Source organism: Periplaneta americana, chromosome 3 (assembly GCF_040183065.1).
Source record: "Periplaneta americana isolate PAMFEO1 chromosome 3, P.americana_PAMFEO1_priV1, whole genome shotgun sequence".
Taxonomy (NCBI): domain Eukaryota; kingdom Metazoa; phylum Arthropoda; class Insecta; order Blattodea; family Blattidae; genus Periplaneta; species Periplaneta americana.
Window position 1 is genome coordinate 95,498,535 of NC_091119.1, and position 23,516 is coordinate 95,522,050.

Below are 23,516 nucleotides of genomic sequence, written 5' to 3' on the forward strand. Positions count from 1 at the left end.
CTTTCCGAGAAGTACATCATTTTTCGATATAGTCCCCACCAGCATTGATGCATTTTCGCCATTAGCGCACTAGTTTCTGCTTGCCAGTTGAGAAGAATGAAGGCTGCCTGTTAATGACACCAAAACGCACTGCATTGGTGACCTTTTCATTGGAAATGAAGCATGTGCCCTTGAGATGTTTCATGAGCTTTGGAAAGAACCAGAAGTCACATGGCACCAGGTCTAGTCTGTAAGGTAGTTGAGGCAAAAGTATCCTGGCACTGCATCTTCTCCAGTGTGGCGGTTGTCTCCCAACTTGCATGGGTTGTCTCCTGACTTGTGTAGAGCTGAGTATTGTCATGTTGAATGATCACATTTTTCTGTGGACGAAATCTGTACAGATATGCACGCAATTTCTTCGGCATCTGTATGTAGCACACTGAGTTGACAGTTGCACCACATTCCAGAAATTCAACCAGCACCACATCTTCACAGTCCCACCCATGACTTTGCCAGCTTATAGCTGTGTTTTGAACTTCTTGGGACGAAGGGAAGTTGGCTGTTTGTACTCCATGAACATGCATTTAGTCTCTGAGTCGTAGTGATGAACACATGACTCATCCCCAGTGATGATGTGATAGAGGCATCTCCCTCCACTTTGTAATGCGCCAAATTTTACTGACACACGTGTAGATGGATTTGTTTCATGTCGACCACCAGGAACACACTTTCTTCATCGTCGTTTATGATGTGATTCACTGTAGAGCAATATCTCACGAATGCCTGCAGTCACTCTCTGCTTAATATGATCATCATCATGAATCAGTTCATCAACACCTGCTCTGGAGTAGATGCAGACATAGGAGACATCTACTGTGGTCATTGTCTTTCAGACTTGATGCGCTTGGATTGTCAACACATACAGTCTGCACCCACTTCCTGACTGTGCTAACATGAATGCACGTTTCCCTATAAATAGCACTCATTCAATGGTGGATATCGATATGTGTGTGAAACACCTTCCATCATTAGAAATTCGACTACATTACGCTGTTTTAACTGTACGCCCAAATAGGTTGACATTTTCTGACTGCCTTGATGTTGGTGGAGCCACCTGAAAAAATGTATACTATCATCTGAAAGCTGGAACTTCGAACATTCTTTTGAGTGTAACATCTTTTAACCTTTTACGTCCATCAATTAATAAACGAGTCAAACTCAGAAGGCAAAACTTATTGAATAACCCTAGTATAATAAAAGAAAAGGAGGGAAAGCAACTGGCCACCCTACTCCTTTATCTCCTGCCTCATGAGTGATGCCTTGTTGATGTCATTAGTGGGGTCCAGACTTGTCTTCGGACATTTGACTAAACAACGATAAAAGAAAATCTCAATGATTTCGTCAGAATTACACATTTTGAGATAAAAAAATTGATATTTCACTGTTTTGGTTGGTTGCTAATATCACCAGGCATGGTTGATAAGACCTTTCTGCTGTCTGCTAGCCTAGACATGCGGGGAATTCATTTCTGAGGTGGTAGTACATGAAAGATGGAATTCTTAGCTACTGATGAATGGATGAATGAGTTAAAAGTGGAACAAACGATATAGGCTTATGCTAATGATACAAGACCTTTGGGCTATCTTCAGAGTTGAATTCTAACATGAGTAATGAATGGTGATAAATTTTACCCGAAGCCCTCTCTTTCAAAAGTAGGCCATATGAACTGTGAAATTATATATATGTGATTGATAGAGCATTGCCATATTAGTAAAGATCCCTTTCAGTTGACTAAAATTAAGAGTGATTACATCAATTGTTGAGCATGCAGTTTGGTGTCAATAGTTTGACCTTCCATTATAAGTTTTGAAGATCACAGCTTTGGAGTACTGGTCAGCATGCCTGACTGTGAAACTAGTGGGTCCAGGATCAAATCCTAATCGGGACTAGTTGCCTGTTTGACGTTTTTTCCATTGATTTTTCCTCAACCCATTCAAATGCTGAGTAACTTTTGGTGTTGGACCTTGGGCTCATGTCACTGTCATTATCACCTTCATCTTCATCCGTCCTGCCTATTTCCATACTCATGTCATTCTAACGTACTGGACGAACAGAATCTGACCTATTGGGTGCTCGAACCTCAGAACAGGATTTTTCTTCATAATTGCCATTAAAGTAGACAGAGGAACAAGTGGCATATATGTGAATATGTACGGTATTAAAAAAAAAGAAGTTTGAAAAGTGTACCTTAAAATTCTATCAAACACACAACAAAGTTGTTCCATCGAACTCTAAGTTGCATTTGTTAATTATATAGAATACAGACTGTTTTCTTTTGTCTGGATAGCATAAATGTATCATTATTGTATGTGGCAATCTGCTTTCAAAGTTGATCACCTAAAGCACTTTGGATTAGCTGATGGCAGATATCAGTATTTTGTTCAGCTTGTGTATTCATCATTTCATATGGTTCTCATAAACTGAAGCTGTCACAAATGATGGAAAACAGTGGGTTATAAAAGGCCAAGTGTTGATAGTCCTCAGGTGCTTTATACTGATTCTTCTTTCAGTCCATTTCACAGAGTCGCCTTTATTGTAATGCTTGAACCAAATCGATTCAATACTTCTACGCACTGCTTCCTCAAAGTTTTATACATTTAGAATGTGCTTTTTCGATAATGGCACAAAAGCACATGAATCTTTTTTTTCTCTCTCTCTCTCTCTCTCATAATTATTATTAACTTTAAAATAATCTTCATAAAGAAACGCACATCAGTATAGTGACAGAAAAGCTCATTCAAATAATAGCAGTAGTAGTTGTAGTAGTAATAATAATAATAATAATAATAATAATAATAATAGCAACAAAAGTTGTAAGAATCTTTCAAAAATCTGTAGTTAAAAGAATTGTAAGTTTTATGTCTGACAGCTTTTTAATTGACCTAATACTAGGTAGGTTTTCTAAATTTAAAGTTGGCAATAAAATTGAATTTACCTAATACTAGGTCAGTTTTATAAATTTAAAGTTGACAATAAAATTGATTAATTTTATATTGTAGCTTGTGAAGATAAAGTTATCCATATACTGTACGTTGTATTATACAGGAGGGTTTTTATAATACCGAACATGCGAAAATAAATAAGGTGTGAATTTATTTATGTTGAAACTGCAGACAATTGTAGATTTTAGTACTATGTGGTTTACGCTTGTTTCAATTTTATATGATTATTTACTTACTATTGTAAATAATATTGTATATGTAAATCCAATGGAAGTAATTTACTAATACAGATACGACCTTGTATTTTAAGGAACAGAGTGGAAATTTCAGTGCTGTCTCGTTAAATTATCGTAAAAAGTTGGAAGTTGCTAATTTGTTCATATTGTGCAGTTGCTTAGTCTTATGCAGTGAGCTGATTAGCTCCTCACCAGAAGGGACAAAAGAGAGATGTGGCCGAAGTCACCAAAGTACAGGTTTCCTCCAAGTATTTTGATTTCTCGTGTTACCTTTATTTTCTTTGTAATAAGTTATTTAACACTATATTACTTTTGAAGTCATCTAGAATCGGTGGAATTAGTGATAAGATAGTATTTTGACAAGATGAGACTGAGAATTCGCCATAAGATTATGTAACATTCCCCTTACAATTGAAGAAAAGCTTGGAAAAACTTAATTCCATTAATCAGACCAAGAGAAATTCAAGTCCATACCTGAGTGAAGTCTCGGATCACGAGTTCAGCTCGTTATCTCTAAGTGTCGATGGCTTTCATTCTTTCATTATCACTATATCATCTCAAAGTGCCCATAGTTTAAAAGAAACATCAGAAACAACTGGAGGAAAGAATACAAAAATGTGATTTCCAGCTTATCAGCCCCATTGTGACAGTGCAAGTTTGTTTCCTTTGTGTTCACATTAATAATAATTACATTTTGCCATTTTAATGCAATTTTATGTTGAGTTCTGTACCATAGAATAGAATTTATCAGTGCTGTTAAAGTAGCATCATTATTATGATGGCAAGCAATTGAGACATTGGTGTTGCTGCACAGTCCAGGTGAAATCATCTGCTTTGCTTGTAACGCACTTGTTACAAGCAATGATAATTAATGTTCATCTCTATTTAATCAATTTGTAAAAGTTAAAGAAAATACTCTGAATTCATGACTTATAATCTGTAATTTACAAGGCATAAGTAAATGCAGTTATGATTATAATGATAAACTCAATATAAGTAGTTCTAAAAAATGTAGCGATGAATATTTCTCTTCTCTACATTTCAATTACATTTATTTACTAGCCATTCTCGTGAAGGAATATTTTTTCACAGTATTAAAAATGTAATAAGCTTTTATTGTATCCCCACCAACTGCGGTACTTATGATGCACTGAAAATTCCAAAATGAACAATACCAGGATTTTATTATAATTTATCTGTCACTCCAATTTATGCTGTATAAAGTCATTTCGAGACTTAGATGTTTGGCAACATGATAGAAGAGAAGAGTGGATATTGTGGTCATAAATAGACCAGAAAAGAAAGCACTAATTAGATCTGACTTTAAAGGTTTGAAAGGAATTTCCAACAGGCTAAGGAAGTGGATGATGAGAAGCAAACTCTGTATCTTCTATGTATTCCTCACTTAAGTGAGAGATACAGTGCTCTTGATTATACATGGGAAGTAAGGAGTTTACTTTTTGGTGCTTGTAGGACATATTTTAAGTGGACTAAAGAATAACTCCAACATCTGGGATTGAACAAACATTCTTAAGAACATTTTGAAGGATACATATACTAAATAATCACCTATATAACAATTTCTAATTTCTCAAACACATGAATTATTAACAATTTTTAGTACCATTTCTTCTTTTATGTTTTTCTAAATTGTCCATGACTTCTGTCTGTTTTATTATTCTGAGCCTTTGTGATCATCTTATTTTTCTGTAAAACAGCTCCATGTGGAATAATGGAATAAAGTAAAAAATTTGGCAAAACAAGGGTAATTATTCCCAAAGCTCATTGGTAACCAAAAGAGGTGAAAATCTACTTACTAAGGCAACCAATAACGTCGATCCAGCTACCATATTATATAATAGTGTAATAGCCTTATTCTGTTCTGTATAAAACCAGAGCTGTGTATTTTGACAAGTGAGAGAATCATATATAGTATGTTCGAATACTTGGGCGGACAATTGCACATTGAATTGAAAACAATATTTTTACATGTTAGGAGCAAAATGTGTCAGGTCAGACCGGAATAGTACAGACAACAATAAGTGAAAAGAGTGATTGATGCCATAGGATCTCACGTGTTAAAATCATCCTTAGCTATAATTAGTAATCATTTGTACCCAACAAAATTTTTATTGTAAATGATTTCCTACGTTTTCTTATCTTAATGTTTTTTCTTTTTCTTTCCAAGTGTCACAAAATTGTTTTGTTTACTTATTATTCTTTATGAATTGATTAGTAGGCCGATCTATCGAACCCTTATTTAGGGCGGCTTTTGTTTATACAAATTATCTATAATATGATAATCCATTCACCAGGCAAGTAACATCAATACAAATAGCTAATGACATATTAATAACAGGAGTATTGAAAAACTAGTAGAATATACATTTTAAATGCAACATATCTCAACAGCACACATCACCAAGTGCAGGTTTACATGTTTCCCTCTGTGATTGAGTAAATTAAGAGTATCATTACCGTAAATGAAGACCAAAGAACAGCTCTGCACTCATTCGTCATGGAGTTTGGACGTCTGGCGCATTTTGAGGGATTTGTGGTGGACATAGCAGTTATGAAGTAGATTTTCTCTTAGTACTTCGGTATCCATGTCATTCCTATTCCACAGCTGCTCCATTGTCATCTCATCAGTTCTAAATACTTCTGTAGTTGGTAAATAAAGAATCAACTACCTTTACCTACATTTATTGTTTACCCACTTGAGGATGTAGAATGCATTGCATTTCCGACCCCAGCAGTGAGAGTTGGTGGAAGACAAGTCTTCAGTCTGCAGTAAAACATTATTTGATGCTTCTACTAAGCTATAGTATATAGTGACCAGAAAGAATGTAGCATACTTACTGTCATTTTAAACATTAGTCTAGTCAGGTTGGCGGTTTGGAGGTATTTGTTTCTGTATTAGGGTGGTGGAGGTGGTTATGGTTATGTTGTAACTGAAAGGTGTAATTCCATTGGCTTGCTCTACTGTACAAAGACTTGCACCTGATGGTTCGAGTCCCAATGAAGTGCAGGTCTTTGTGTGTAGGATTGGATAGTCTGGTGTGTAGTAACGTGGGTTATTTGTTGTATCAACAGCTCCATGGGAGCAGGAGACGGTCTGCCAGTGCGCTCGGCCAAGGGCCATATCAAGTCTGCGTCCATCTCAACGGCGGGCAGAGCCGAGCACCCGACCTTAGAAACCCCTATAGATCCTCTCAGGCAAAGGTAGTATAATGGTTCGCGTACATACACATATATGAACAGCCAGCTTTGCCCTCCAGGTAGACTTTCTCTGTTGGTGAGGTGAATCAATGTAGTGAATTGATCTGCTGCATTGATTGTTCTGTCTGCAAAGCGCCCTGCCTGGAGGGTTGACAATGTTGGAAGAATGTGCATGATGCCTGTATGCCTGGGCATGTATGAGCATGTATCAGATGTTAGAATTAGACGTTTACATTCAAGCACTCACCTTGCTGTAACTCATGAAACAGCATGTTGGGTGCTGCAGCTGCATTCACTTATCAAGGTGTCTTAAGAATTTTTAATGTGTATCTTTACTAGTGTTTTACAAGATTTATTTTATCATTGTAGTACTACTGTTTTGAACTTCAGAAGTTCAAAATTCGAAGAGAGCAAATATAAATATGACTTTTGAATATTCTTTAATTCGTGACGGTTTACTATTTTTTACTATGGATTCCAACAACTATAAAAAAAAGTTCTGTCCTAGAAATGCTATACTAAAAATATTATTTCGAAACAACTGTGTGATTACATTAAAAATAGAATATATGGGAATCAAAATCTTTGTGGTAAGCCTCTTATTGTGCATACAATGATTGTTTGAATTAGATTAAATCTACATTCAAAGATTCTAAATCCATCGCACTTATCTGCCAAAATAGTAAAATTAATAACAATCATAAAACAAAAAATTATTCCAAGCTTTGTCCATATTAGCATTCAGACTGTACATCCAACACTTAGTGTTGAGCAAATTTTGGTATTATTCTATGTTACTTTTTATATCAGTGCATGTACGAGTGTAACATACTTCCAGTCAGCTGAATGTTGGAACATGTACACAGAATACTTTTTTTTTAACTTAATGATTAATTTGTGTGGACTTTCTTTCCTTGGTATGTCGTTATTACAAATTTTATGAAATTATAACTTCCAAATTTATATATTAAAAATATGATTTAAGATTGTGTTAAGTTTTATTGTTTTTATTATGTTAGCTTTAGTAAAAATACTCTTTCAATTAGTGAACTAGGACAAATATTGTTTACATTTCTTAATTTAATGTCAGTTCAGATATGGAATACAATAACTACAGAGTCAGACAAGAAGATCTGATGTTTTTGGGTTGACGTAACTTTGGCTAGGAGAGTCATGGGATGATGGGTGGGGAGGGGATGAACTCCACTCATTGTGCCATTTTAGTTGCAATAGGGCTGCAGAATACGATGCACTGGGCATTTGTGATAGAAGTGTTTTTTTAACAGGTGAATCTGTAGTTGTCATACAGTGAAGGTTGTGATAACATTTCAATGTGGGTTGACATGGTTAAGTTCCCATCCCCAGCTGCAATACGAATTTGTTGTGGGTGGAAAGTTTTAGAATGCATCAAAATAAAAAAATAAACAGGAAGACCAGAACCACCTGTATGTCAGAAAACATCAAGGCAGTGAGGCATGCAATTCAGAACAACCTCAATGTTCAGCACTCCAACATGCTTCTGCTCTGTCTTTCCGATCAATCAGTATCGAGAATTTTGTATCTGTATTTAAATTTTTTACTCCTACAGAATGAAGATCATGCAGCAGTTGAATCATTGTTACTGGGAAAACCGAAGAGCTTTTTCAGAAACTGTACTTAAATCATTGGATGATGACATGATTATTATGATGAGTAGAGCCCGAATTTATATGCATTTATGAAGCTTGAAATATGCATGCAAAATTTTAATATGCTCCATAAAACTTTAAATTTTCTCTATAGTATGCAATATAAATTAAAAAAAAATAACAGCTCATAAATATTTTTACTTTTAAATGGAGTGAAAGGGGACAGTTTTTTTAAAATCTCAATGCAAGTACAGTTTGTTGGAAGTTGTGCAAAACATTGTACAGCTTAGGACAGAAAAACTTGCCGATTGAAAAAAATGTTATCTTCTAATTGGAATACTTTGGCTAGACAAGCATGATTCATGCTTGTAATTTGCTTCTTACCCTAGCAGTATACGTAATGTAAGTGTAACAAGAAGTGATTTTACATAATGTACTTGTGACAGCAATTTTGCTTCTGTTCTTATGGCGCAAGTGGTTAGAAAACCCATGCGAATCTCCCCCCCCCCCCTTTTACTAGAATGGGAAATATGATCTTGTTTTAATTACTTTTTAGTGTGTCGTGAAAATGTTTCTTGGCTTTCGTGAGGATTATGTCTTTATTTAAAAAAACAGGAAATATAACCCTGTTTTAATTAGTTCTTAATATATTTTCTTATAAATGTATGGTGTCTACTCTTTTCGCGAAATCAACAGATGGAAGCATTAAATTGCCTACTTCATGAGACAAAATACGACGAAATTAGGACAGAATGTCGTGTTTTTGCAAGTTACAGTGCATTAATGGTATAATATTATGTAATTATTATGATTATTATATTTCATAAATAAATTACTGTATACAATCAACATACCATTAAATAGGAGTAAATCTTAAATATGAAATAAATAAATAAAAAGTGGATAGTCATTAGGATTAGAACCATTACTAGTACTACCTTGAAAGTTTTTAACTTTGAAATCTAGCATCTTCGTTATGAGCTACCACAACATCTGTAGCAAGCTGCCTTGCTAAGTGATACAGTATCTTAAAAAAAGATAAGAGTAACACATTACTCTAAGAGGTTAGACCCATTTTCTACAAAAACGTTCACATGTAAACCCTGCTGGAATCAAAGTGAGCCAAAGTTGAAGATAGCCTATACAACTTTTTCAAGTACAAGACAGGGCAACTTTTTCTGTCCTAAGCTATACATTGCAATGAAACACAATTATACAATTAAATTGAAATATGTAGTTTATTGCTTTGCATGTTAATTATTAGGTATAGTACCTTGTTGACTAGTTTTAGTCTGTTGTGGGCTGTCTTCAGAGTTGAGTTCTGAAGATAGCCAACAACAGGCTGAAACTAGTCAATAAGGTACTGTACCTAATAATTAACACGCAAAAGCAATAAACTAAAATATTCCGAAGTGATTAGTGTTAAAAGTTATGTAATCTAGATGTATAACTAAATTGAGTTTCACTAATTACTTAAGTATAAAATTTCTATCTTTTACCCACATTAAAGCTGAGTATTGCAGGAAACGAATGCCATTTTCATGTTTTTCATGGTGAAGCTCCTATATGTATCAGAAAACAGATATTTGTGCATTGTGAATAACCTCTACACATCACAAGGAGCCAAAGATGCATGAGATAAACTGCATATTTCTTCTTTTGTCAACTCATCATCTAATTCTGCTGCTTCACCATGTAAGAATTTTAATCTTACAGACAGTGAAATCCAGAATTTTTTGCAAGCACTGATTGAAGTTTTTCAAAAATGTGTTTCAGGGTCAAAGCATAAATATAATTTTGAATTAAGTGATTACTATTGTCATGATAATTGAACAGAATCACCACGTTTGTATATGTTAAATTAGTCTGCATGCAATATTTATTTTGCATATAAATCTGGGCTCTGTTGATGAGTGACAAAGCACACTTCCATCTGTAATTGTGTCAAGAAACAAAACTTTCGATATTGATCAGACAGAAATCCAGACGTGCTGCATGAGCATCCCCTTCACAGTGAACATGTAACTGTGTGTTTTGGGGTGAGTAGATTTAGGGTAATTGGCCTGAATTTTTACGAAGAAGATGGTCTTTCAGTTACTATTAATTCGGATTGCTGCATTTCGATGTACAAATTCCTGTCACCAGAACTTCCCAGATGACGCATTGCTTCTCATCAGCTTTGATCCAGTAATATAGTGCATCTAGGGCTTCAATGGCAGTTGTAAACCAAGTTTTTCCTGGACATGCCATTTCCCACAGTGGCAACATATTGCGATTTGCTCATTTGTCCAATCCCGGTGTTTGTGATTACTTTCTTTGGAGGAAAGGGAAAGTGAATATTGACAAACTCGTCGGCCTGGTTGGCATAGTTGGTATAATGCTGGCCTTCTATGCCCGAGGTCACGGGTTCGATCCCGGGCCAGATCGATGGCATTTAAGTGTACTTAAATGCGATAGGCTCATGTCAGTCTTTACTGGCATGTAAGAGAACTTCCGCGGGACAAAATTCCAGCACACCGGCAACGCTGATACAACCTCGGCAGTTGCAAGTGCCATTAAATAAAACAACATTTTGACAAACTACGCAAATTAATAACCTGAAGGAAGCACTTAATCAAGAAATTATGGCAGTACCTCAAGATATGATACTGCATCTTGTGCTGAACTTCAGAGCTAGGCTCCAGGAGTGCGTGAAAAGAAATGGGCATCATTTGGGTGGTGTTATTTTCAGAACCTAATTTTTGCTCAATTGCAGTATTATATGGCAACAACACCTCTTTTTATGAACGAATAAAAGATAACTTACAATAAATTTAACTTTGTTTCTCATTTCAGAAATGGTCAGATCTTTTTGCTGGACTCAGTATTAATGGTTTTTCCTTTTGCATTAATTTATATTCTTCATTTTAGGAAAGATTTTTGATTCAAAGAACTTACTTCATGGATGTATTTAAAGGTTTAATTTTTATAATTCGTAATGACATGATACATTTATACTTTCATGAATATATTTAGTTTTGGTAGTATGTGTGGGGAGATATGAGGTTTTAAACATATCCATAAGCATCACATAATGCAAAAAAGTTTGAGAATAGTACATAAACAAAATAATGTAAAATTGTAAGTAACTTAAAGTAACTCTAGCAATTTCAAAATAAATATTTCTGAACGTGTTTTTTTCTATAAAGCACCAAGATTGTTACAGTTAACACATCTGCAATATATTAACTACACCAGCCACTCCCTTAGATGCATCTTTTTCATTAGCAGTGAAGAGTAACCTAATTTAAGTGTAGGATGTCTATATTGAAATGGTAACAGTAATAGTAATAGCAGCAGATTAAACTGTGGAAATAATGTGTCCATTTCCATCTTTTTGTAAACCATGTTATAAGAACAATGTAAAAATATGGTATGTACATAGATGAAGTTAGAATCACATACAGGGCATGTTCTCTATGTATCTAAATGAAGTTCGAATCACATATAAGCATATTCTTTGTAGAGGAGCTTGGGGGTATGTTCTTGGGAAGGAGAGAGACAACTTCTTCATATACCATTTTGTCTAAGACACTTTAGAATTCCAGTAAAAAGCTATTTTTATACACTAAAGCAATTATTATAAAATGTGAAAATTATATTTCGTGTAAATAGACGAAAATTATTCATATAGATAAGTGCTTTTAAATGTACAATACATGTTTGGTAAGATGCAGCATATTTTGTCATCCTTAGAAGCTAGATGAAATTGATCTATTCAGCCTCTAAACAAACTAATTATTTTTGGTTCTACCAGGTGTTTCAGAATTCAACCAAAGAAATTTAAATGGTTGTAGAGAGGTTCTATATAAGTATTTTGAAATAGGGAACTAGAAGTCTCCGGGTTCAAACTTTCACATAATGGTGTGAAATATTTTTTGGGCCTGTGTGCCACTGATCGAATCTAAGGGAACTAGAAGTCTCCGGGTTCAAACTTTCACATAATGGTGTGAAATATTTTTTTGAGCCTGTGAGCCACTGATCGACCCTAACCCTGGCTTAGTGGTATATTTGGAAATGTGTCGGATACAATATTGCTATGTCTCTATGGCACAGTCGATAAATATTGTAAATGGTTTTTGTCATAGGATGAGGTTGAACGTTCAAACTTTAGCAGGTACTTATTTTTTTAACTTAAAGTATGTTACTTCAAACTTGTGTTGTAACATTAAAAAGCCAGCTCTAGTTATTTTGTAATGTACATAATAATGACAATAATTCTTTAGAAAAGCAAAAAAAGAATCTATTTTCAGAAATGCACATCCATTACTCTAAACAAGTTACAAATTGAATACAACTTAGACATTAAAATGGAACAAAAATGCATGAAAATAACACAGAACACAGAAAGATCATGAACTTGCCACTTTTACAACCAAAGGTCAGTGCGTTTCTAACAAATACTTGAGCTCCATAGGAGTCCAATATGACTGACTTTATCTCAAGTGAACTGTACTGAACCAATGGCTAGTACTGTACAGTAGCTCAGTCAGCTGAGGTGCTTGCCTGCTGATCCAAAGTTGTGCTCGGGCATGGGTTCGATTCCTGCTTTGGCTGATTACTTGGTTGGGTCCCCCCCCCCCCCGAGGTTTTCCCCAACTGTAAGGCGAATGTCAAGTAATCTATGGCGAATTCTCGGCATCATCTCGCCAAATACCATCTCACTATCACCAATCCCATTGACACTAAATAACCGAGTAGTTGATACAGTGTCGTTAAATAACCAACTAAAAAAGTGTAAGCTGTTTATTCCAAGTCACCAAAATGCAATAAGGATAACTCTAGAATAATTTTGAATCCTTTTTCAAAGAACTTACATAAGTATTAGAAATACTCTCGAAAATAATTCAACATTTAGTAACTCTGTGTATATACTCACATATTGACAGTTATCTGTAAGATAAACATATTATGTTTTACTTTCGTTAAATTTGCGAATTAATAACCAGCATATATCTGTGTTGTTTCGGTAAAGGGAGATAAGTCATAAAAATGAGTTTGGAAAAATGAAAATCAAACTTTGGACGCTTATTGCAAATAAGTTTGTACACAAATAAAACATGTCAAATGCTAGTATTCTTTTGATTTTTGCACAGTCACTTGTATCATTTAACTTGTGTGTTCATCTGGGGAACAAAATTGCATCTGCACAAAAAAAAGTCTTATCCCCCCTTTACCCAAACACCACAAATATGTAGATACGAGGTCTGATCAAAAAGTTTCAAGACAGTTTTAACATAAAAACAATGGAAATACAGGGTAACTAGTGCTTTTCTTCTTCAAAGTACTCTTCCCCTGATGTAACACAGGTTTGCCAGCATCCCTGCCATATTTCAAAGCACCTTTGGAAGTCACTTTCCTGAAGGATGTTTAGTTTCCTTGTCGCATTCTCTTTAATGGCAGGAAAGTCATCGAAACTACGCTGTTTGAGTTTCATTTTAGCCAGGGAAAGAAGAAAAAGTATGCGGGAGCCAAATCTGGTGAATAAGGAGGATGGGGTAATGCAGGGATTTTTTGTGGGCCAGATGTTCTTAGATGGAGAAGGCACAATGGACCAGTGCATTGTCATGATGGAAGTTCCAACTCTGATTTTGAAACATTTCGGGATGCATTCTTCACATTTTCTCGCGCAAACATATTAAAACTTCTTTGTAGAAGTATTTGTTAATTGTTTGGCCTCTGGGAATAAATTCTTAGTGTACCACACCTGTGATTTCAAGGAAAACAGCATTATTTTGACATTTTTTTACTTCACTTGTCCCGCTTTCTTGAGCCGAGGAGATTTTGGTGACTTCCATTGTGATGATTAAGCCTTTATTTCTGGATCATATCCATACACCCATGTCTGATCACTGGTTATGTTACGAGCTCATACGTGTCAAAAAGTTGTAGTTCATTTCGGCGAGATTTTTCAGTTCTTCGCACATGTGACAGCGGCCTTGCGACTCACTGATGCCAACAAAAGGTTTGCAGCTGATCTGTTTGTCCCAGGGGGTTGCAATTGGGAATGCAGCTTTAGGAAACCTCTTCCCTCAACCACTAGCAGTAACAGGTAGCTAGCGCATCTGGTTTTTCCAGGGGTGACCACGTCTTGAAACTTTTTGATCAGACCTCGTATATACAGTATATATATATACATATATATACAGCATATACAACTTACAACCATTATAACTAGTTGTAACACGCATGTTTAGTGAGGAGATCCAACTGCTTTCTTGCATGAGAAAAAAACGAATTGGCAGTGAATGGTGGTGGTTTAGACCTATAGTCTCGTATAAATAACGCAGCGATAAGAGGTAGTAAGAAAATGTTATGTTGATTTTTCTTGTTTTTTTTATCAAAGCATATGTTGAAAATTATATCCACTTTTCTGTATGCAAGAATCTGATTGGAGAAACTTGTAGATATTCAGGCAAGAATAGAACTAAGTTCTGGAAAACCTTCATACCGAGTATCACAAAAATGTGACATGTCACAAAGACCAGCATTAGGAGGACTGAAAATGCTGCATTCTCATCATTATAGAGTGACAGTGGTTAATCATTTACAGCAGGAGGATCCAGCCATTCACGTGAGTTTTGCAATCTGTTTGTGATAGGACTGTTGATCCATCTCAATGAATCTTGGTTGCATTTAAGTGGTTATGTCCACTTTCAGAAAAAGGGTGTGGCTTTATTGCACGTAGGGTATTTGGCCCCATTTCATTTTACGATAATGTTTTCGACTGAAGACAAAACAGTATGCTTGCTTACTTTCAGTAGGATAACTCTACTGCACATACAGCCACTATATCATTAGAAAAAGTGTTTGATGGTCTTGTAATTAATCACAGACGTTCGCCAGCTTATTCTTCAGATTTAAAAGTTTGTGATTTTTATCTGTGGAGGAAGTTAAAACAAAGTGTAGGCCTATGTGAACAATCCTCACGCTCTTGAAAAGTACTGAGTGACATTACAAATAGAGAGTTGCAGAAGGTGTTTTAGAATTTTCTACACCAATGTCATTATTGCATCCAGAAAGGTGGACATCATTTTCAATATTTGCTTTAATAAAAAGTAAGATCAATATCTCGTTTTCTTATTACCAGACAACAGATTTTCGGTCTCCTATGCAGTGACAAGACATCACATCCTTGGCTTACAGAGGGAACGTAGCAATGAGTTCAATGACCTCCCTGCAACTGACCTACGCCTAACGTTCAGTATCAGGACCGAAAATCCGCCGTTTATTACCTCTTACCAACAAGACTATAGGCCTAAATCACTGCCATTCATCGCTGATTCATTTTCCTTCTGTATGAGAGAGAGGTCAGATCTTTCCATTAAATGCGCATTAGGACTGGTTAGATGTTAAGTTGTATCCTAGATCATATATGTAACAGATAACTCATCGCTATGTTAAAATCGGCAGCACTTTGAAGAGAACAACCGCCAGGATTGCCACCCATCCGCCGTAAACGAACACGAGATGGCAGTACAATCGCTAATGCAATTCAAATGGGAATTATGATGTGACTCCTTATATAACAGCTAGATGGCAGCGTAGTAAACCTGACAAAAGTTGTTAATGTCAAAGCCTATAAGGCCGACCTATCTGTTACATATATGATCTAGGGTTGTATGTATATTCCACGCTGTGTGCTTGCATGTTTGTCGTTAAAATGGTTGAGCATTATTATGTGACAAATTTTGGAGTTTTGTTACTTAAATGTATTTTTAATAAAGATTGTTTAATGAAGAGAGGGGGGGAGAGGGAGAGAGAGATTTTTTTAGTTGGAGAAAAATTTGTTTAAGCACTGGGAATCGAACCCAGAACCTTTCAGTCAGCTTTGCAAGCTGTGCACTCTTTCCAACTGTGCTATGCCGAGACTATTCACTACATCGGCCGAACTTTCCTCCTTTGTATTATCAATGGCCTACTACCTGCATTTTAGACATATAAGTCATGTACGCAGGAGCGCAAATTTAAATGATTTTACCATTTTCGACAACAGCTTTTGAATCACTGTTAACATTGATATATAATATATTCATATTACATGAGGCTTCACCGTCCTCATTGAATACTCAATGACTATGTAGTCTACATGTAGATTGTATGTTGCAATAGTCGAAGTCTCCCCCTGCTGAATATCACTGATTGATGTATTATGTGGTTTTGTGCAGCACATTAACGGCATGTTGCTGGGAAAGTGTTTCATTGCTGTAAATATGTAGAAAAATGAAGGAATGAGCATTGAAACATTGGGTAGAGTTAATGAAAATTTAGTAAATGCTGTTACTGCAAGTTTTGAAATATATATTTGCATTCTCGTGATATTTTAAGAGATCGCACAATTACAATTCTCAAAGCATGTATAGCTATTTTCAGATATCCTACGTAATGGGCCATGACTTTAGTTCACTTCTTGATGTTTATGCATTGTTGTGTGTTTCAATTTATTTCAATTTGTTATTTTTCTCTGTATCAGCATAAATATGTTTTATTAAGGCTTAAGATATTTACTCCGTATTTATTGTATTATGGTACTCTTTGTTTATGGCAATCTGTAGTGGTTGCAGGAGGACAATGAAATAAAAATGAATACCATTTATTAGTAAGTATTGCAACTTTAAGCGAGTACTGGCATAATTAGTACCTACTGAGTTTAATCAATACTTAATTTAAAGTATATGAATAATAGTAATTTATGGTATAGGAAAGTAAAATTAGATATCTGCTAGTGGATAACATCTGTTTACTCTTGTGTGCTATACAATATTTTATCCATTATTGGTATCTAAATTTAATTGTAAATTGTAGGCTTTTACAAAAATGTGTTTTTTGTGAAGAAGTAAATGAATGAATGTATGGATTTTATTGTTGCTAATGTGTTGGTCGTCATGGAGAGAGATTTTAATTTTAATTCACTGCTGTGAATAAAGCTATTGTGTAGGTTGCTAAGGATGGTGAAATAAAAGCCAGTTTAGATACCAGTCATGGATAACAGTAATTTATAGTATAAGAGAGTAAAATCTGTGTACTCTCGTGTGCTATACATTATTTTATCATTATTAGTATCTAAATTAATGGATTTGAGGGAGGTGGGGTATGATGATAGAGACTGGCTTAATCTTGCACAGGATAGGGACCGATGGCGGGCTTATGTGAGGGCGGCAATGAACCTTCGGGTTCCTTAAAAGCCAATTGTAAGTAAGTAAGTATCTAAATTTAATTTTAAATTGAGGGCTTAGAACAAAAAGCAGATAAGTGACAGAAACCTAGTTTTTGAGGAAATTACAGTTAAAGTTCTACATGCAATAAAATATTATACACTAGTTTGGTGAAATGATGCCCATATAGCAGCACTGCACAGTGTGATCACTTACCTGATTTTATCCCAAAGAAACATCCTTTTGGGCTATCACAACACGCACTTACCTCATTTTTTAATAATGTCACTTACCTGCTTTTTGTTGTAAGCCCCTCAATTGTACGCTTTTTATTTATAATGTGTTTTATGTGAAGAAGCTATAAATGAGTGAATGTATGGATTTTATTGTTGCTACTGTATTGGTTGTCATGGAGAGAGAGATTTTAAAAATTTTAATTCACTGCTGTGATTAAAGTCCTGATTTAGGTTGCGAAGGACGGTGAAATAAAGACCAGTTTAGATACCAGTTATGGATAAAAGTATTTACTTGTTTATTTAAGTAATTAATTACTCGTACTATGAAATTTTCGAGTACTGTATAGACCATGCTTTTTTTTTTTAAGTAATTGGAATATCTACGTATAATATAGTTTTTATGAGGGTAAGAAGGCATAAAGTGTACAGAGAACTAGTGAAGACTCTAGAAGAAGATTATCACAGTTTGTTTAGATTTACAGAGGAAAATATGGAGAGGAACCAACAAACAGAAGATTGAAATTTTTCTTAGATTTTTAAGTGATTCTGGCTATTAAATAATGGTGTTGCCAGAGTTACTGATGTGCACAATAGTACACCAGACAATGAGCTTTATTTATTCTTCTAATATTGTTAGAAAAGACTATCTGTGGCCAAAATAACAGGCAGTAACATCAATGCTGCTAGGTTAAATGGGGACATTGTTACAACTTTCCTTGTGGCTCGTGCTGTAGGTGTCATTTGACTTCACTTGTATTAAAATAGTGAAGCACTTGAACATGGAGATGAGTACATCAATCGAAAGTTGGAAATAAGCACTCCAAAACACAATACCCCTGCAACCTTACTGAAGACAGAATTTTCATCTGAAGTTAACATATCCTGTAGATTTTTCAAAAGTTCTAAACTGTATCCTTTCCCTTCCTGTACTGGTAACCTTTCTATCACACTTTTCCTTAACCTCATTTTTCATGTTCATTTACTTTTTCAACTGTTCTAAGGTTATATATTTACCAAACGTTTTTGCATATTCTATTACCAAATCACAATAGGACTTTTCTTTAGCACTCTGACGTCAGGTTTGTTGAATAATATTCTTTAGCATTTGAACAAATCCAAGTTGAGTATCTTTTTCATTCAATACTTACACTATTTTCTGAGGCAGAACTCATACTGACTAACTAAAATTCATTAACTTCTCTCAAAACAGGTACTGGTAACTAAATTATTAAAATGTCTTAATGAACACTGAGGTTATATATATCTAATATTGTACAATGTTGATTGTTTCAAAAAAATCATAACCAATTTTAAGGAATCAGTGTTTATAGTAAATTGTGAAAAAATCATGGCCCACTATATGTAGTTTGCAGTTAAATAGGAAGTAGTTACTGGAGTAACCAATATTGACTTATAAGTACTATACTTGTTTCTTTTAAAGATGGGACATGACATTAGTGCTGTGATCAGGAAAACAACTGAATGTCACATAGCGTGGTAGGCCTGCTGCTATGGTAACAATGTTTGAGTTGCCAGAGTTACAGTTTCCACTTGGTGAGTGTTCAATAGCTCTCTTGGCGGCATTTATTGTGCACACAATGTTAGCATTGATAAGTTTCGTCTTCGATTCTCTGTCGATTTTTGTATTGGTTTTTTTACCTTCACGTCAATTGTCAATGAATATTTTAATGTCACCCATCTAACGTCAATTGCTAGCTCCTAGCAGCTGACAGTGTGGTAGTCCATATAGGCAACATAGCGCTACAGTTCTCAGCTTTAACTGTCATGTCCCATCTTAAAAAAAAAAAACAGGTATAGTAAAAGATTATTCACACAAAGTACTTAAAAGCATACACTAGAAGTAATTACCAGTACTAGTAATTAATACTACTAGTATCTACTTATTTTTTATTCACTCTACCCATTGTCTTTCATTGATAGTTACAGCAATGTACAGAAGGGAAATCCTCCAAATGATCAACCACCACTTCTCTCTTTAAAATTAAATAAAGTGCATGTGTTGAAATGCTTAGGTAATAGGAGAAAGTGATGAGCCAGCATGAAGTTCACTCTACTCTGGTTGCAGCTGTCGCATGTATCATCTCAATGATAAATTGCATGTAAAAGGGAAAGGAGAAATTATAGAAGCAGAAACTGGACTTGTGCTCACTTTTTTATTGTAACCATAAGTTTTTGTCTTGTTAATTGTCATTGTATTGTAATTTATTTTTTAATTTTGTGCGTGATTTCTTAGCCTTGCTACCAAAACCATCTTAGTTCATTATCGTGATGATGATGATGATTATTATTATTATTATTATTATTATTATTATTATTATTATTATTATTATTATTATAGAGGATTGTACTGAAAGTCATGAGCAACCCATTACTATAATTCCAATTTCAACAATGTATCAAAAACGACTATACGATGAAAATCTACAGACTTGACAATATGCATTGACATATTGTGACGTCATTAGCTTCTATCACGTGACCACAGGCAATGCTTGCAAAATGGTCGATGATGGTTCGTTTTGATAGCGTGCTGTCATTTAATTCTTCGTTAAAGAGAATAGTTATTTATGGTACTTGTGAGGTAAGTGCATCTTTATTGCACGAATGGAAAGATTTAAGCACGAGGCGTCAACCGAGTGCTTAAATTACACCAGTGCAATAAAGATCACGCTCACAAGTACCATACGTAATTTTATCCATGACCATAACGAAAAATTATGTTTCATGAAAGAAAATATGTTGAAAATAAGTCCTCATGTAATCACATACCATGGCATGGATTTTAGAATCAGTACGTGTACTAGGTAGGTCATGATGTAGGAGGCTATGATTAGTAAAGAATGGTATCTAAGGCGTTGGATAAATAACAAATTATAATTAATTATATATTTTTTCATTTTAAACGTGTATTTTCGTCTTTTTGAAGTTTCAGGGATTATTTAGAAGTGTTCACGGGACTATTGTGATTAAAATAATTTCACATTTTACTTCTGTAAACTTAAGAGGGATATTAAAACTTAATTAATCATGTCTGTTTAGCTCAGTTGGCTAACGCGTGTTGTTTTAAAATCCTATAAACCCAACTTCGCAGGTTCAAGTCTCCTCACATCCCAAAAGGTAAATTATTACAAAATTTTAAAAAGATGCATATTAGATATGGATGTAATGTACAAATTACGACGTACCAGATAGAGAAGGAGATTGAGTGTATGTATATTTAAGAAAGGTAATAAAGAAATAGAGGTAGTGACATCTAGTAACTAATATATTGTAAGTTTATTTCAACTCAACAACAATGTAATTTTATTATCTCAACAATAGGATTTGCTCTCCACACAGCAACACAGCGTTCGTTATTACACTCCACAAACGACAATGACAATTTACTTGGACTATTACGAACAACAATGAACTGTTAATCTTAACTAATATTTACAAAGCACTATTTACAAATCAGAACTGTCAGTTCTCAGTTCACAGTTCTTCTAGCTCAGTCACTCGAGTTCACAGTATCTCGAACCACAGACCTTCAGAGACAGTCCACTGTACTTGAACTCAGGTCCCTCCAACTGCGGTCCACTGCACTCGAACTCATGTCCCTCCAACTGCGGTCCATTGCACTCGAACTCAGGCCTTTGGATGCTGACATAGTTGCGGACGCACACTCAAGTCGAACTCTGGTACACAAGACTGGCTGGCTTGCTCTGTTCACTGGCTTACTCACTGAATGGCTGAATAAACTGAAACTGCTCAAGTTTGCTCGCATTTCTTCTTTTATAGCTAAGCCATAGTTACGAGAAATTTCTACGGGAGTCTCTCGAATTATCTGGCTATCTCCACTTCGACGGACTCCTCTGGACGATTCGGGAGGGTCCGTCCCCCCTTCACTCTGCAAGTAGCAGCTGCGCGCGCAACCTCGCCGCGTTGCCGTAATACACCCCCTCTGCCCTTCAGCATGCAGATGCTCCCCGTACCAGCGTTTCGTCGGACGCGTGTTCGAACCCCATTGCAGCTGTCACATTGCTCCCTCCTTAGGGCTGGTCGTCCCGGGCAGTCCCTTGGTAGGCTGCTAATTGGTCCAGATGCACCACCATCATCTTCCCTCGAGGTTGTCGCTGGATGCAGTACACCACGTCGTTGATCCAGGTCACCACGCGGTATGGTCCATCCCAGGCACGCTGCAGCTTTGGTGATTTCACTTTGGTCCTGGTAGGTCGATACAGCCACACCAGGTCGCCCTCCTGGAATCCTGCAGAGTTGGCTAATCTGTCGTAGCGCACTTTCATCCTGTCGCTGGCCATCTTGAGGTGCTCTCTGGCCAGTTGGTGAACTCCATTCAACTTCTCGGTGAGTTCTGCCACATAGTCAGGATACTGGCAGGTGGCGCTACACCCTGAGGACAAGGAGAAAACGGCATTCTCTACAGGCCAGGGACTATGGCAGTTCACCGTTATGCCGTTCGGCCTCTGCAACGCCCCGGCTACATTCCAGAGACTAATGGAGTCCGTAATGAGAGGCCTGACATATGACACCTGTTTGCTGTACCTTGATGACGTCATCGTGGTCGGCAAGACTTTCGGCGAACAACTGTCGAATCTGAGGAAAGTGTTCGAAAGACTGCGACAAGCCAGGCTGAAGTTGAACCCGAAGAAATGTCATCTATTCCAGAAGAAGGTCAGCTACCTGGGGCACGTAGTAGGGACAAACAGAGTGGCCACGGACCCGGAGAAGCTACAAGCCATCAGAGGATGGCCGAGACCGAGGGACAAGCAGGAGTTGCGCTGCTTTCTCGGCCTCTGCACTTATTACAGAAGGTTCGTTGCTGGGTACGCCAACATCGCTAAGCCTCTAACCCAGCTGACTGAGGAGAAACAACAATTCCAGTGGACGGACGAGGCGGAGTCATCCTTCCAGTCACTGAAAGAGGCGCTCTGCACTGCTCCTGTACTGGGATATCCCATCCCTGGAAGGAAGTTCACGCTCGACACGGACGCTAGCAACGTAGGCATCGGCGGAGTACTCTCTCAGGAACAGGACGGGCAAGAGAGGGTGATTGCCTACTTCAGCCGAACACTATCCAAGGCTGAGAGAAACTACTGTGTGACGCGTAGAGAACTTCTTGCCATTGTGGAAGCCCTGAAGCATTTCCACAAGTATTTGTATGGCCAGGAATTCCATCTGAGGACTCACCTGGCTATTGGGCTTCAAGAATCTGGAGGGGCAGACCGCCCGTTGGGTTCAACGTCTGCAAGAGTACAACTTCACCTCTGAACACCGCCAGGGGAAGAAACACTCCAACGCTGATGCCTTATCACGACGCCCGTGCCCGGATGGCTGCAAACACTGCCTGGAAGTAGAAGAAGAGCGGGATGGCGCCCACACAGTCCGAGCAATTGCCGCCCAGCCGAGCCCAGGATGGGATAACGCCGCCATAAGGAGGGAGCAGCTGGAGGACCCAAACATTGGACAGCTACTTCGTGATGTGGAGTCCGGCCAGAGACCAGTATGGGCCGATATCGCCAACCGTAGCACCACTTACAAGAGCTACTGGGCCCAGTGGGAATCCTTCACTGTCAAGGACGGTATCCTGAAGAGGATTCGGGAGGGTCCGTCCCCCCTTCACTCCGCAAGTAGCAGCTGCGCGCGCAACCTCGCCGCGTTGCCGTAATACACCCCCTCTGCCCTTCAGCATGCAGATGCTCCCTGTACCAGCGTTTCGTCGGACGCGTGTTCGAACCCCGTTGCAGCTGTCACAATATTAACTTCTTGAGTAATAGTTCAATGGAAAAGTATACATGTGTACCCGGGTACGAGGAAAATACTAATGAACTGTGAGATAAAGTTCAAACTGTGAGGTAAAGTCTTTATCTCATTAGTGAAATAAAGTAATGTTGAATAAAAGCCTACTTTACAAACGCAAAAGTATTTAGTAAAGGCATGTTTTTCCTTATGGTCATGGATAAAAAATATTTTGCCGAAATTCACCTCAGACTTCAGCATG

The 23,516-nt window shown here is 36.8% G+C and overlaps 1 protein-coding gene across 14 annotated transcripts in view; it reads left to right on the top strand.

Moving 5' to 3' along the window:
* LOC138696270 (serine/threonine-protein kinase MARK2-like) overlaps positions 1–23,516 on the top strand; it is a 271,602-nt gene that overhangs the window by 217,174 nt on the left and 30,912 nt on the right. For 13 of the 14 annotated variants that reach the window (XM_069820963.1, XM_069820964.1, XM_069820966.1 and 10 more), the window contains one exon: positions 6,311–6,439. The exons of the other annotated variant lie outside the window; for it this stretch is intronic. In XM_069820963.1, the coding sequence (XP_069677064.1) occupies positions 6,311–6,439 (129 nt within the window). The remainder of the gene's footprint in view (positions 1–6,310; positions 6,440–23,516) is intronic. 14 annotated transcript variants of the gene reach the window in all.